General features: G+C 33.9%; 1 protein-coding gene across 1 annotated transcript in view; it reads right to left on the bottom strand.

Moving 5' to 3' along the window:
- The window catches only part of ITGB8 (integrin subunit beta 8), a gene marked incomplete at its 5' end in the record, with an annotated part of 75577 nt that overhangs the window by 27602 nt on the left and 34264 nt on the right, over positions 1–13711 (bottom strand). The window contains 3 exons of the mRNA XM_080818837.1: positions 2385–2543; positions 3138–3303; positions 4789–5035. Coding sequence (XP_080674963.1) covers positions 2385–2543; positions 3138–3303; positions 4789–5035 — 572 coding nt within the window. The remainder of the gene's footprint in view (positions 1–2384; positions 2544–3137; positions 3304–4788; positions 5036–13711) is intronic.

Here is a 13711-nt window from a genome sequence, read left to right as displayed (position 1 = left end):
GTAAATGTGCTTAGAGTCAGGTTCAGGGTAGCTTTGGATATAGGAAGTTTCAGAGCAGTAGCACATCTTGCAGATATAAATGCATAGTTGAGGGATCAATCAAAATACTTCAGCTTCTTTTGTTTTAGGACAGTGTCCCTGGAAATGAAGGGAATGAGAATTCTTAGGAAGAGGATCCCGCAAAACAAAGTCCTGGGATAAAATGAGATAAAAATATTCTTCTAAGATGTTAACAAACACACTGCTCTTTGGTTTACTCAGTAAACATCAGTGACATGTGGAAGGTTCATTCTTTCAAGTGGGTGGAACAATGTTCAAGAAGGCAAATGAATTTCATGAAAGATTGTCCAAATTCCTGATGTCATAAGAGCCCAAACACTGTGTAAAATTCTACCAGAATTATAATTTATTTCTATAAGGTTATATGGCATGGCATATGTCTAAAATTATGAGATCATTTCTTTGCCTTAAGGAAATCTTTCCTAGATGTATAACAGTACCCTCTAAAATAGTTATAAAGACATGACTTCAGTGACTTGGCAAAAATTCAAAAGGATAGTGCACTGCAATTCGAGAAAATATGATTATTACTTTTTCTTTTAAAAAAGGAAAAGCTTCTCCTTGTCTCACAATAGAGTCATTCCTCTTCCCTCCTCCTCCATTCCCTGGTAAATAATTAGAACTCTACCTCAGATTTAAAAAGGTTAAATAAAAGGAAGGAAAGATAAGAAATGACCAAATGAAAGTGGGTGGGTCTACCAAATGTGGCTGAGTAGAATAGAATTAGCAAAGAGAAAGACTGTTGGAATAATTCCAAATCCCAAAATTTAAAATTCAATCTCTAGTTACCTTTTAAAGTCCTTAAATTTTGAGGCTGTTACCAAGGGTTGAATTTGTTTAATGCAGTAATATGCTTGCTCCTGTAGATGTGCAGTAAGTCTGGTAAGATGTCCCAGATTAAGTAAATTTAAACTATTTAAACTTGACTCATGGGAACCACACAAATTTCAGCATAATTTATATGCTTCTAATATTGCAATTTCCAAACTGTGCATGAGGTGGCTTGGAGTACTACAGTATACCCACCAGAGTGCCCTGAAGTATCATTAATGTTTAAAGTGATAGTTCAGCATCTGACAGGTAGCCATGAATTACTAACTGGAGGTTGTTTGCAGTTTTAAGATTACATTTGTCTCTGTTCCTGTAAATGACATCATACCTTTGCAAAACTGGGCAGCATGAAAATCAGTGTGGAACAGGAAATGAGGGTGGTGATATCCAGTCTGATTCTAAGGCTTGGGAAGTTCCTTCTAGTAAGTTCATTACTAAGAATTTTATATATATATATATATATATATATATATATATATATATATGTATGTATTTTTTGATGAATCATGTATATTACTTTTTGATGATTCATGTATATATATTTTTAATATATTCTTAATAGTTAAGTTATTTGGACCTACCTAATAACAGAACTGTCAGATTTTTTTTTTCTGCCTATGAAAACCAGAGGAAAAAATTATTTAGACACTAAGGTACCAAGATCAGAGAAAGTTTAAAGCTTTTGTTTTAACAGAAGAAAATTACCAAGATACTAGGGTACCAAAATCTGAGAAAGTTTGGAAGATTTTTTCCTACCATTCAGTACAAATAGTTTCCATCAGAAATAAATCATACATCATACAGTTGACTTTCCACATGTACAGCAATAACTAATGCTGGGAAAGATGTGGTTCCAGGTGATTGTATTAAGTGTATGATTCAGAGCTGAAGCTAACTCTCAGGAATCAATCCAGATATCCATTAATATTTTGAAAAGAGACCCTAAATATAGATAAGTTTCAGAGGGAAGTAATGAGGTCCAGAATATTGAAAGTCAGCCTTGTTTTTACTTTTTTTTTTTCTCCTTAGTCTCTATTTAGTTCTACCTATTATACTGTGAGGATTCTTCAGGCCAAATATCCTTTTCTTACCAATCCTTAATATGTTTTTATATACCAACTCTGCAGAACAAGTGTGTGTGTGTGTGTGTGTGTGTGTGTGTGTGTATGTATGCTTGTGTGTGTTTCCTTTTAAAGTTCTTCACTTGCATAAAAAGTAAGCTCTTTTATCACTTTTATTTTCACATATTATACAGTGCTTTTTAGCATATCGGATAATTAGCTACTAGATGTTGTTAGAGTGTTGTAGCCTTATATTCTATCAATCAGCATTTATAGATGGCATTATTCCATAACTTCTCTCTCATGGTTTATCCTGACTCTGTATCATGCTTGTTTAGGTAATTCCTTTGTACAAAAACAGCTGAATTGCCAATTTAAACTTACACTTGAGCCAGAGGAGTCATAACTACTAAGAAGCTTTCGCTACATTACCATGCTTGTTGATCTGACGTAGATGTTGTTTTTCAGATGGCAGTTTCCGTCATTTGGCACCACTATGCCTGCCAACTTGCTATCAAGAGCAAGATGAGATGTCTGATCTGTCATCACCAGCAGCAATCTTTTAGCTTCTTTTCGCCATCCAATATGACTCTTAAAATAAACATGTAATTAGATCTTGTACAATCACATAGATCTCTATTGTGGTCTTTATCTCAAGAAACACTAAGTTCGAGTTTAACAAACATTAAGTCAGGCTGGAATGAAGTGCATAAATACAATGATGTTTCCTAAATAGCACTGACTTTATTTGTATATTCTCTATTTTACCACAGCCATTTGACTGCACCAACTCCCAGCTGGAGATTTCTGGGGTTCCCTCAGAGGAAGAACAAGCCAGGTTTATGAACTGCAGAGCACCCAACACAATGTGAGTTGGAAAACAGGCTATTTCAGGCTCTTCCTTGGAAAGTGGTGTCCTTGGAAAGAATAGTTCTTTTGGAAAGGATTTTCCAAGCACATAAGTTATTCTTTCCCTTCCATATTTTTCTGTTTATAACCCTCATTCATTTAAGCCCCTCTGTCCTGAACACATACCAAAATGAATAACATTGGTGAGGAATAAGCATTAGAAGACTGTATTCTTCTGTATTATGTTTTCACTCTATAGGTCAAAGAGAAAATAAAATCTTAAATTCTGGAGAATTTTGCATCTGAGCAAAAACTCGGTAATGTGAAAATTTTTACCTCACAGACAGCTGCCTGAAGCATGGCATCAAAACCTCCTTCAGGTGTATCTATATTTCCAGAGATCTTTTGTCTGTGAACTGCTTTTTCAAACTCAGTAATGTTCTCCGTCAAAGATAGCACATGGATGTATCCATGAGGAGGCATACAGTCTAAATTGTAGTCACTATATGGGAAAAGAAGAAAGGCAAATTCTATTTTGCTATGCTTCATTCAAAGATTCAAAATACTATTCACAATAAAATTATGTGGTTTGCTATAAGAAAGGAATATATATATATAGAGAGAGAAACATATAAACATATAAAATATAAATATATAAAATGTAAAGATATATTTATATATCTTATAAATAGTATATATATTAAGTATTTATGCTTATATAAATATAAATACATATATTTTTTGCCAAGGTAATTTTATCAGAGAAAACCTGTACTTAATAAAATCAGGGAAAAAGTTCAATATTGGATATTTCTTTGCAAGTAGGAAATAGGAATATAATGGTTTGGTGTCCAAAAACTAAAGAAGATTAAGCACGTTTAATATAGGACACCTAAAGAGCTTTTATTATGCTAATATACATGGTTAATTTTTAAGAATTTGCAGTCATTTCCTATCATATTTGACCATGGTACAGCAGAAAAACATTTTTGGGGAACTGTTTTTAGGAATTTAGTGGAAATATTATACTATTGTTTGATATTTTAAAATATTGTGCTAATTTTTAAAACATTGTGTGGTGTGACATTATTGATGAACAGTTTACTAAAATTGTTTTGAGAATCCCATGATGTCCCAAGAGGTGAGAATCATTCCTCAGGAACATGCACATTTAGGGAGAAGGAACATGAAGCTCCATGAGGAGATGCATTCATTCCAACAGTTAGCAGAGCTATTCTGGTAGATGAGCGTGTGTACTCTAAAGTGACCTGGGGAATTTATGAAAGTAGGAAAGAAGATGTTAAAATGATATGTTATATTAAGGAAGAACTGAACACATTTCTCTCTGAGAATTCAACAGGCTAAATAAGATACTGTCTGACAAACTTGTATTTTTAAAGTCTGTCCTTGTTTCATAGTGCAGCATGTGCTCTTTAGAATGAAACTTTCAAAATGCTAAGAAAAAGGGCTCTTTCCAGAAAACAGACAAATTCCTCTTTCCAACTACCCTCCATGTCCTAGCTGAACTTTCTTTGAAGTCACCTCTCAGGCAACATAATTACAAACATAGCCACGATACAATAATGGAAAGGTAGTTGCATTACTGGCAAGGTAAGTACTTTATATTTGACAAACCTTAATTGAACAAATTTGGAGCTATCAAAAAGGACACATACAGAATTCTCAAACAGGTATTTATATGCATGGTGGCCTGGATATTGGGGGTTTATCCAAAATCACTAATATTACTTGTGGGTTTTTTGTGATGAAACTGAGTGATATTTGAAAAAACAAAATAAAAAGTCCAAGCTACACACGATGTCGTAAGTTTTCAGATAGGAACATACCTCCTCTACAAATATTTTAATTTCCCACTTGATAAAACAAAAATATAAAATTTAGTGAGTCATTTATATAAAAACAAAGAGAGATTTTATAAGAAAAAAATTAATTTGATATTATGAAGTCCACATCAAACCCTAGATACCTGCATTGATTATGAATCCTTTCTGGGTGGATGCTAATGTATGGTGAAACTGTTTTATCAACATAGGAGCCAAATCCAAGGCGGAAGTCACGGGAAAAGTATGCCATTTTTCTAGATAAATCATTTCCAACAGAATTTAATTTTTCAATATTATTATGCATTGATGCCGAGACATCAACCAGATAATAAAGGTCCACAGGGTATTTCTTCAGAGGATGAATTTTCAGCATAAAATTAGCTTCAGCTTCTGGTTCAAAGAAAGACAGACATTATGTAGTATTCGTTTTAAACATCTCAGGATAAGCTCTCAATAAATCAGTCACATTTTATATACAGAACAACTAGCACAGATTTGTGTGTAATGAATGAAGTTAGGAATATCCTGGAATAATTTTAAGGCAATTTGAAAACCCTATCAACCATATCAATTTATTAGTTTCCAGCTTCTGCAATGTATTTCTCACAATTCTGTGGTGCAGATAGTGATAGTAACAAATGGATCAACTCATTATAAATGTAATAGATAGAGAATGTATTTATCACCATATGAACCCGTACTTCCCTTAGTATCTAGGAAAGCACAGCACAATACAGCAAGCAGCGTTCTATCTCAAGTGTAGGTGGCTGTTTTGGTTTGAAGAAAAGTAGAAAGGCATCTTGAGAAAAGTTACCTCTTATTGGATAAAGGTACAAATTCATCCTTTTGGGTTAAGGCATATTCACATATGTGATGTGAAAACTCTGGTATTAAGTATGAGGTTAACCTATCTAAAATAAGTAGTACCTCATTATGAATTATATGATGAGATCCTTCCCAACAGCTAGTCCTGAGAAGGAATGAGAGACAGTGGTCTAAAGAATTGTACCCAGCACTGCCACGCTAGGGACCTGGGCAGTGTAGGGAATAGTAACTGTCAAACACATAGTGGGTGCTTGATAAACGGATGTTGAAGAGGGATCATGGAAGCAAAGGAACTAGACAAGAAGAGAGGGTCACCATGAGGAGAAATGTGAGAGCTTCCCAACAAGTGTGTACCATACCATTTTATTTATTTCCCTGTCCATTATCATTTGATATAGGGACCGGTATCACTGTATAAAGGCCCTCTGTGGAGTTGGTAATTCTGTATTTAATTTTTTAAAATTTCTTCTAATTTGTTGATTGATTTTATTTGAGTATAACTGACACACAATGTTACATTAGTTTCAGGTGTAAAACTTAATGGTTTGTCAAGTTTATACATTATGCTGTGTATAACAGATGGTATTAACTACCATCTGTCCTATTACATAACTATTACAGTGTCACTGACTACATTCCTTATGCTATGCCTTTTATCCCCATGACTTATTAATTCCATAATTAGAAGCCTGTAAGTACATGGTAAAAAGTCATCTCTTTAAATATGAGCAGTTTGTGAATTTTACTTTTTAAACAATAAAATAAATGCTTTCTAAGTCATTATTTGTCAGTAGAGAGTAGTTTCAGTAGAACAATTTTTTTTAATGAACACCAATTTGTATATACAATTGATAGTCTGATTTACTTATCAGAAGAATCCCCTAATTTATCCAATCCTATTTTCAGTCTTAATATGCTCAAAAGTAGCAATATTTTCTTTTAAATTGTTTTACAAATCAAATGTTTTTAAACCAGTTACAGAATGTATTCAAAATAAGATTTTTTTTCTGGTATGTAATAATAATTATGGGAAAATTACTCATTCCTAATTTGCCTGTATGTGCTGAAAACCCCTTTACTGCAACACTCTTAGTTTTTTGGCCCAAGAGTTTGGGAGGAGAAACTGGGAGATGTGAAAGCCACCCAGCCCACCTTCTCACTCCTTCCCTTTATGAGCTGGGCCACCTCCAAAGAGCATATATTCATCTCTGCTTTTCCAGTGTCTGGTAAAAAGGCCTATCCCTTTGGAAGTGTCTTGAGTTTGGGTGGAAAAGTTCAATCCAGGAGACTGTCAGAATCTAGAAAGTCCCAGATTGATAAGAAATAGAAATGGAGCATAATTGGGGAATATGGTTCCTGTGGTTTAATGTGTGGGTTAGCCTCTTCTTCTCCTTCTCCTCCTTCTTCCTCCTCCTCCTCCTCCTCTTCTTCTTCTTCTTTATTTTCTTCTTCTTCTTCTTCTTCATTTTCTTCTTCTTCTTTATTTTATTCTTCATTTTCTCCTTCTTCTTCTTCTTCTTCTTCTTCTTCTTCTTCTTCTTCTTCTTCTTCTTCTTCTTCTTCTTCTTCATTTTCTCCTCCTCCTCCTCCTCCTCCTCCTTCTTCTTCTTCGTCGTCGTCTTCTTCTTCTTCCTCCTTCTCCTCCTCCTCCTCCTCCTCCTTCTCCTCCTCCTTCTTCTTCTACAAATTGTGTAGTTGTTTTTTAACTGTTGACTGGGGTATAAGGCTGAAGACCTAAGGCACTGGCCAGATGGTGTTTTCATCTTGGTGATCATTACAGTTTATGGTGGCTCTGTCTAAGGAAGAATGGTTGTGTGTGTTCATGGAGTTACTGAAAAATACACTAGATAGTGTATTGTCCAGGTTGTTATAAAGTTGGTGGTTATCTTAGCCAACAGAAACTGCAAAGGCACAGTACTTAGAGGTCTAAAATACTCAGAGAGATCTAACCAAATGGTAGCCCTACAAGGGCCCTCAGCACATACCAGTTACTCTTAGCCTTGCAGGCAAATCCTAGTCTCATTGGACTCAGCAAAGAAGATGGCTGTAAGGAAGCCTGCCAAATGATCAGGGTTGGAGGATTTAGGCTGCTGTAGCTTGATTTTAAATCATATAAATGCTGGTCTCAGATATGTACCTGGGTCACTTGAAGACTTCAGCATGGGCTGAGGCCTCAGTAAGACAAAATTTTAATAAAGGGGGAAATACACTCTTTGTATACATAGGCCATTTAATCATTTCTGGAGAAAATGATAATTACCACTTTTAAACTGCAAGGCATTTAAAGCGCCTAGGTGGTGAAGTCAGTTGAGCAACTGATTCTTGATTTCGGCTCAGGTAGTGACCTCAGGGTCCTGAGACCGAACCCTGAGTCCAGCTCCACACTCAGTGGGAGTCTGCTTGAGATTCTCTCTCTTCTCCCATGGTCCCTCCCCCCTCTAAAATGAATAAATCTTTTAAAAAATAATAAACTGCACGGCATTTGAGGTTCCCATAAAGTTCTAACTTTAAGCCATCAGCTCAATGGCTTAAAGTTATTTAGGCAGCCCTAGATAAGCTGATCCCAAACCCCATGTTTTGCCTATGAGCTTGAGATATTCCCCATATGCTTTCAAGCTGGCTCTTGATGGTTTCATTTTATATAATGAAGAAACCTTCTTGCAGGGAGTAGAAATACCTTTTTATGGGAACATGGATACTGTGTCCCCAGACAAAATCTCCATTCAGTTCATTCTGGGGTGTCACCAACACAGGGCTCAAAATGTAGATGACATTAAGAGATTTTGAATATTTTAGATGAGAAAGAAACACACGGAAAAATAAGACTTAACATCGGTGAGATTATCAATGTAAGCAGCAGTGTCATAAATACTATTCTGAGAGCAGATTCTTTCAGTGTCTATTTAAAATACTTACTTCAGTATTTAGTACACAGTAAATATATATGTGTTAGTAATTATCACTATTAGCCTCATTAGCATAGAAACTTCATTTATCTCTGAAGTTTCTGGGTTTAGTTCAGGCCTAACCACTCATAAATGTGTTTAACCAAACTACATTTGAAGCACATTTTGATACATCATTTCAAAAGGTCCTCATATTTTAACCTTAGTGAGAAGCTCATTATCTATTACTTCTTTCCTTCAGAGTAGGAAAAAACTTAAATAGTTTCTCTGAGAGGAAAGAATATCATCTGGCCCCAAATGTTTATGCCACTACTTATATTATCTCCAAGAAAGCTTCATTCTTATACCTTTTGAGATTTTAAAGGCTCAGATCCTTGTTTCCATCGATCAACTTCAAAGGGTAAAAGTGGGTCTGTGACATAGAATAAGAAAGAGGACTTGGAGGAAAGCAGAGACCTACTTAGAGCTTTTGCCAGTATTGGTTTGAATAGCCCAAAGAATTGAAAGTAGTTAGAATGAGCTTAAAATCACTCAAATAATGGTGTGAACATCTCTGAAGACTTGGCTACAACCATGACCGGACATTAAGAAAATATAACTAAAAATGTTCTGCATAAGACAAAACTGAAAAACCGTGAGAAAATGTGGAAAACTATCAGGAAGAAAGAACAGCCAAATTCTGTTCATTATACTTGGGTCAGGGAGAGAAGTCCCCAGAATGAGGTGGGTTTGAAACATCAAGGTACAGACTCCAGCACATTTCTGAATTTCTGGGATAAAATGAGATAAAATGAGTGATATGTACCAGGGGTGGAGGAGAAACAATGTGTGATTTCTATATCTTTCTGGTTTTTAAAAAAATTTGAATTTAGGAAGAATACCTGAAAAATTTTACATTTTAAGTTAAGCTACACTAAATTAAAGGGCATTCTTTTGTTACAGTATTAAAATGAATTGAGTTTGAAGTATTTTCTTAAATTGATGAAGTATAAATTAACTAATACTTATCATTTACATTGTATTACTTCTGAAGCAGAATTGGAGAATTCCTTTTTCTCTCCTATATTCCTAAATATTTCATTTCAATGTTCTTAGGGAATATCAAGTAGGATCAATACCTTCTTTCTGTTATTTTTCCATAAGATTGGTAGGTAAAAATAAGAAAAAAATATATAGTTTAAGAAGTAAAAAGTGAAAGAAAATATCACTCTTAAATTTCATTTTAAATATATAAAATAGGGGCGCCTGGGTGGCTCAGTGGGTCAAAGCCTCTGCCTTCGGCTCAGGTAGTGATCCCAGGGTCCTGGGATTGAGCCCCACATGGGGCTCTCTGTTCGGCAGGGAGCCTGCCTCCCCTTCTCTCTGTGCCTGCCTCTCTGCCTACTTGTGATTTCTGTCTGTCACATAAATAAATAAATAAAATCTTTTAATAAATAAATAAATATATAAAATATATAATAAGGTCCTACTAACATTCTTTTAAAAATTTAATCAGTATCCATGAAAAAAATTTTTAAATTCTTAATAGATGCTACCTTAAAGGTAAGGAATTTTTATAAGAATAAATAATTATAAATAAATCAAGTCTAAATCAATATTGGAGAATAAATGCATTTTTTAAAATATTTTATTTATTTATTTGACAGACAGAGATCACAAGTAAGCAGAGAAGCAGGCAGAGAGAGAAAGAAGAGGAAGCAGGCTCCCTGCTGAGCAGAGAGCCCAATGTGGGGCTCAATCCCGGGAACCTGGGATCATGACCTGAGCCGAAGGCAGAGGCTTTAACCCACTGAGCCACCCAGGCGCCCAATAAATGCATTTTATACTTAGGTATGCATTGTATGTGTCGTGGTAGAAAGGACTTTTATATTATAAGGAGCAATGGTTCTGTATATCTGGAATTGGTAAAATGTAGCTTTATATATTATGCCTCAAAGATGGCACATCTTTGATGCCACATGTGGTTTTTAGATGAGCTTATTAAACATAATTTAACAAGCATTTGTTATAGATGCATATTGTAAAATATGGTTCTGTCATGGCTACATTGGAGAGATGACTTAAACACATTATATAATTTGCTGATTTGCATACAGAAATTCAAATAGTAGTGGGAAAATGAAAAAAATAAGCCCCATAATGACTGATATAGATATGAAGCATTTCTCTTTACACTTTCCCACTCCCCATACTGCCTTCACTTAACATCATTTACTACCTTATGTTGAAGTCTCCCACATCTTTATCCAACCTGTATCTCCTGCTGAACTGCAGCCTCATATATAATAAATAAGTCACCACCTCAATTTAAAATGTCTCAGTTTGAACTCAGTACCATGCCTTCTAGAGATGGCAGCCAGCCCTCTTCCTTTGTTGCCTGAGCCACAGCCCAAGTGTCCCTGTGCTCATCAATCACCAACCCCTGGAGATGCTACCTCCCATTATCCCTCATGTCTGTCCACTTTTCTCCTGCCTCATTACCATGACTGTCATTGCTTATTTATAGCACTAAAACAGTTACTCAGCTTTTGAACTGTTAATTTTTAGTCTCAGAAAGATTCAACCACCATTATATCTATAAAAATAAACAAACTAACTTCATTTAAGTATATAAATTTAAATGTAACACCCCCCCCAAAAAAAAAATGCACCCTTGTTTCAAATCCTAAGTGTTTAAAAAAGAGCAAGACAAAAACAAAATAAAACAAAAACAAAGAAAAGAGCAAGACATTTTGAAAGGATATAGTTCCATTTATTAGAAACATAATATACCATAAGCCTCATGTATAAGCTACTGAAAAGTAATGTTTAGGGGCACCTGGGTGGCTCATTTGGTTAAGGGGCTGCTTTCAGCCAAGGTCATGATCCCAGGGTCCTGAGATTGAGCTGGGTGGGGCTGTCTGCTGACTCTTTCTAAAGTCCCTCTCCCTCTGCCTGCTAATCCCCCTGCTTGTGCTGTGTCTCTCTCTGTCAAATAAATAAATAAAATCCTTAAAAAAAAAGTAATGCATAGTTAGAAAAATAGGAAGATTTGTATGGAGAGGCATATCACCCAAAAAAGAGAACTAAGATGGTTAATAAGCTTAGGAAGCTTCCTAGTACTAGGAAAAGGGCAAAAGAAACAAGTAACAGAGCAGTTACACTTAAAAAACTGGAGAGATTGAAAAGAGTGAGAAGACAAGGGTGAGTCATGAAAGCCTTAATTGGACATCCATTTTTCTTGTGAATAACCTGATAATAACATTAAAAATCTAAATAAATTTGTATATATGTATTTTTATTTTTATTTTATTATTTTTTTATTTTTATTTTTAATATTTATATATTTATTGTGTAAATATAAAATATATATTTATTTGTATTATTATACAAAGATACATGCATAGCAAATATCATTGAAGATTTTAAAAAACATCATTCAGATTGGATTGGGATTGACTTATATTTATTTATTCACTTGCATTCTGTTACATTTATAGAGTACATTTATAGAAAACTGTCACTGTTATAATATTGCCTTCCTAATCAGGAACATAAAATTTTTCTGCACTTTTACATATCTTCTTTGAGGTTACACAATGGATCTTATGAATTTTTTTAAAAACTTGGTCCCTGGATAGTTTATATTTTAGGTTGCTGCTGTGAATTGATCCCCTTTTTCATTATATTTAATATCACATAGGAAATTCACTGATTTGAATACTTTATAAAAAACAACTTGCCTTATTTATTTATTTTTAAAAACATGTATTCCTTGTTTATATAATGATGGCTGAGGAATTTATTTTTTTTTTTAAAGTAAGCTCAAAGCCCATTGTGGGGCGCAAATTCGTGACCCTGAGATCAAGAGTCCCCTGTTTTTTATTTTAAATTTTAAAAGTTAATTTTAGTTGATTTGCTTGGATTTACCAGAGACATATAATGATAATTTGGCTTTATCTTTTCAAACTGTTTATAACTTGTATTTGTTTTTTAAATCTAATTGCTTTTATGTAAAACTTCCAGAATAATTTTAATACATATTAAAGAACTGTTCTTCAATTTTGGTTTTGGCAGAATGGACACTAAATTTTACTGTATGATTTTTCAGCATCTGTTGAAATAACAGTATATATTTTTTCCTTTTGGCATTATTTTTCTTATCACATATGATTTAATGTGGTTTCCTGAAATGTTAAAGGATTTGATACTAGGGTTATGCAAACTTTGTACAGATTGGGTAGCTTCTAGGCCTTCTCTAAAACTAATGGAAGAGTTTATGTAGCCTAGGGATAATGCATTTCTTAATGTTTGGGTGAACATGAAATCATTTCTTCCCAAGAAAACATTAAGTACACAATGTGGGTTTTTCTTTTATAATGCTCTTAATTTCTTTTATTTTTATTAGGTTTCTTAGATATCCCCCACTTCTTGAGCAATATTAGTCATATGTATTTTCCTTAAAATTATGTATATTATCAACATTATGCATTTTACCATAGATTTTTATACCTAGTACTTTCATAGTCTTTTTTTCTTTAATATTTGTTTCTTTGGTTATAATCTATACAACTGGGTTATTTACTTTTTTACTCTTTTCTTAATTAGCTTGGACAACAATTTATTTTTTTTTTTAAGATTTATTTATTTATTTATTTATTTGACAGGGAGATCATATGTAGGCAGAGAGGAGGAAGCAGACTCTCCGCGGAGCAGAGAGCCCGATGTGGGGCTCGATACCAGGACCCTGGGATCATGACCCAAGCTGAAGGCAGAGGCTTTAACCCACTGAGCCACTCAGGCACCCCAATTTATCTGTTTTTATTGGACTTTGCAAAGAACCAACTCTTGGAATTATACATTATTTTTTACCTTTTAATTTCTATTTTGCATTTCATTAATTTTTTTTCATAACTTATGAATTCCTTTCTCTTGTTTTCCTTACGGCTATTCTGTTTTTGTTGCTCCTATATCCTAATTTGGATGCTTAGTTAATTTTTTTCATTCTTCTTTAATAATAAAAAGCATTTAAAACTTTTAGTTTTCCTGGGAGAAAATTTAATCACATCCCATGTATTTTGATGTGTGTTGTTGTTATTGTTATTATTAAAAAGTCTATGACTATAGTTTTGTTTTAGTCTTGGAGACAGACTTTATTTAGGAAAAGCTTTTCTTAGTTCATTATTTAATATTTATTTATCCTCTTATATTGATTTAAAAAGTTATTGCATAGTGTACAGTGATATTGACCTATAAAAAGTTTCACTTTTTGGGATTAAGTTTTCTTGTTTAAAATATGATTAATATCTAAAAATATTCCATGGCTTTTGAAAATATTATTTTATATATCAAGTGC

Source organism: Martes martes (assembly GCF_963455335.1).
Source record: "Martes martes genome assembly, chromosome: 11".
Lineage (NCBI taxonomy): Eukaryota > Metazoa > Chordata > Mammalia > Carnivora > Mustelidae > Martes > Martes martes.
Note: the sequence above shows the minus strand (reverse complement) of the source record. Positions and strands in the feature narration are given on the sequence as shown.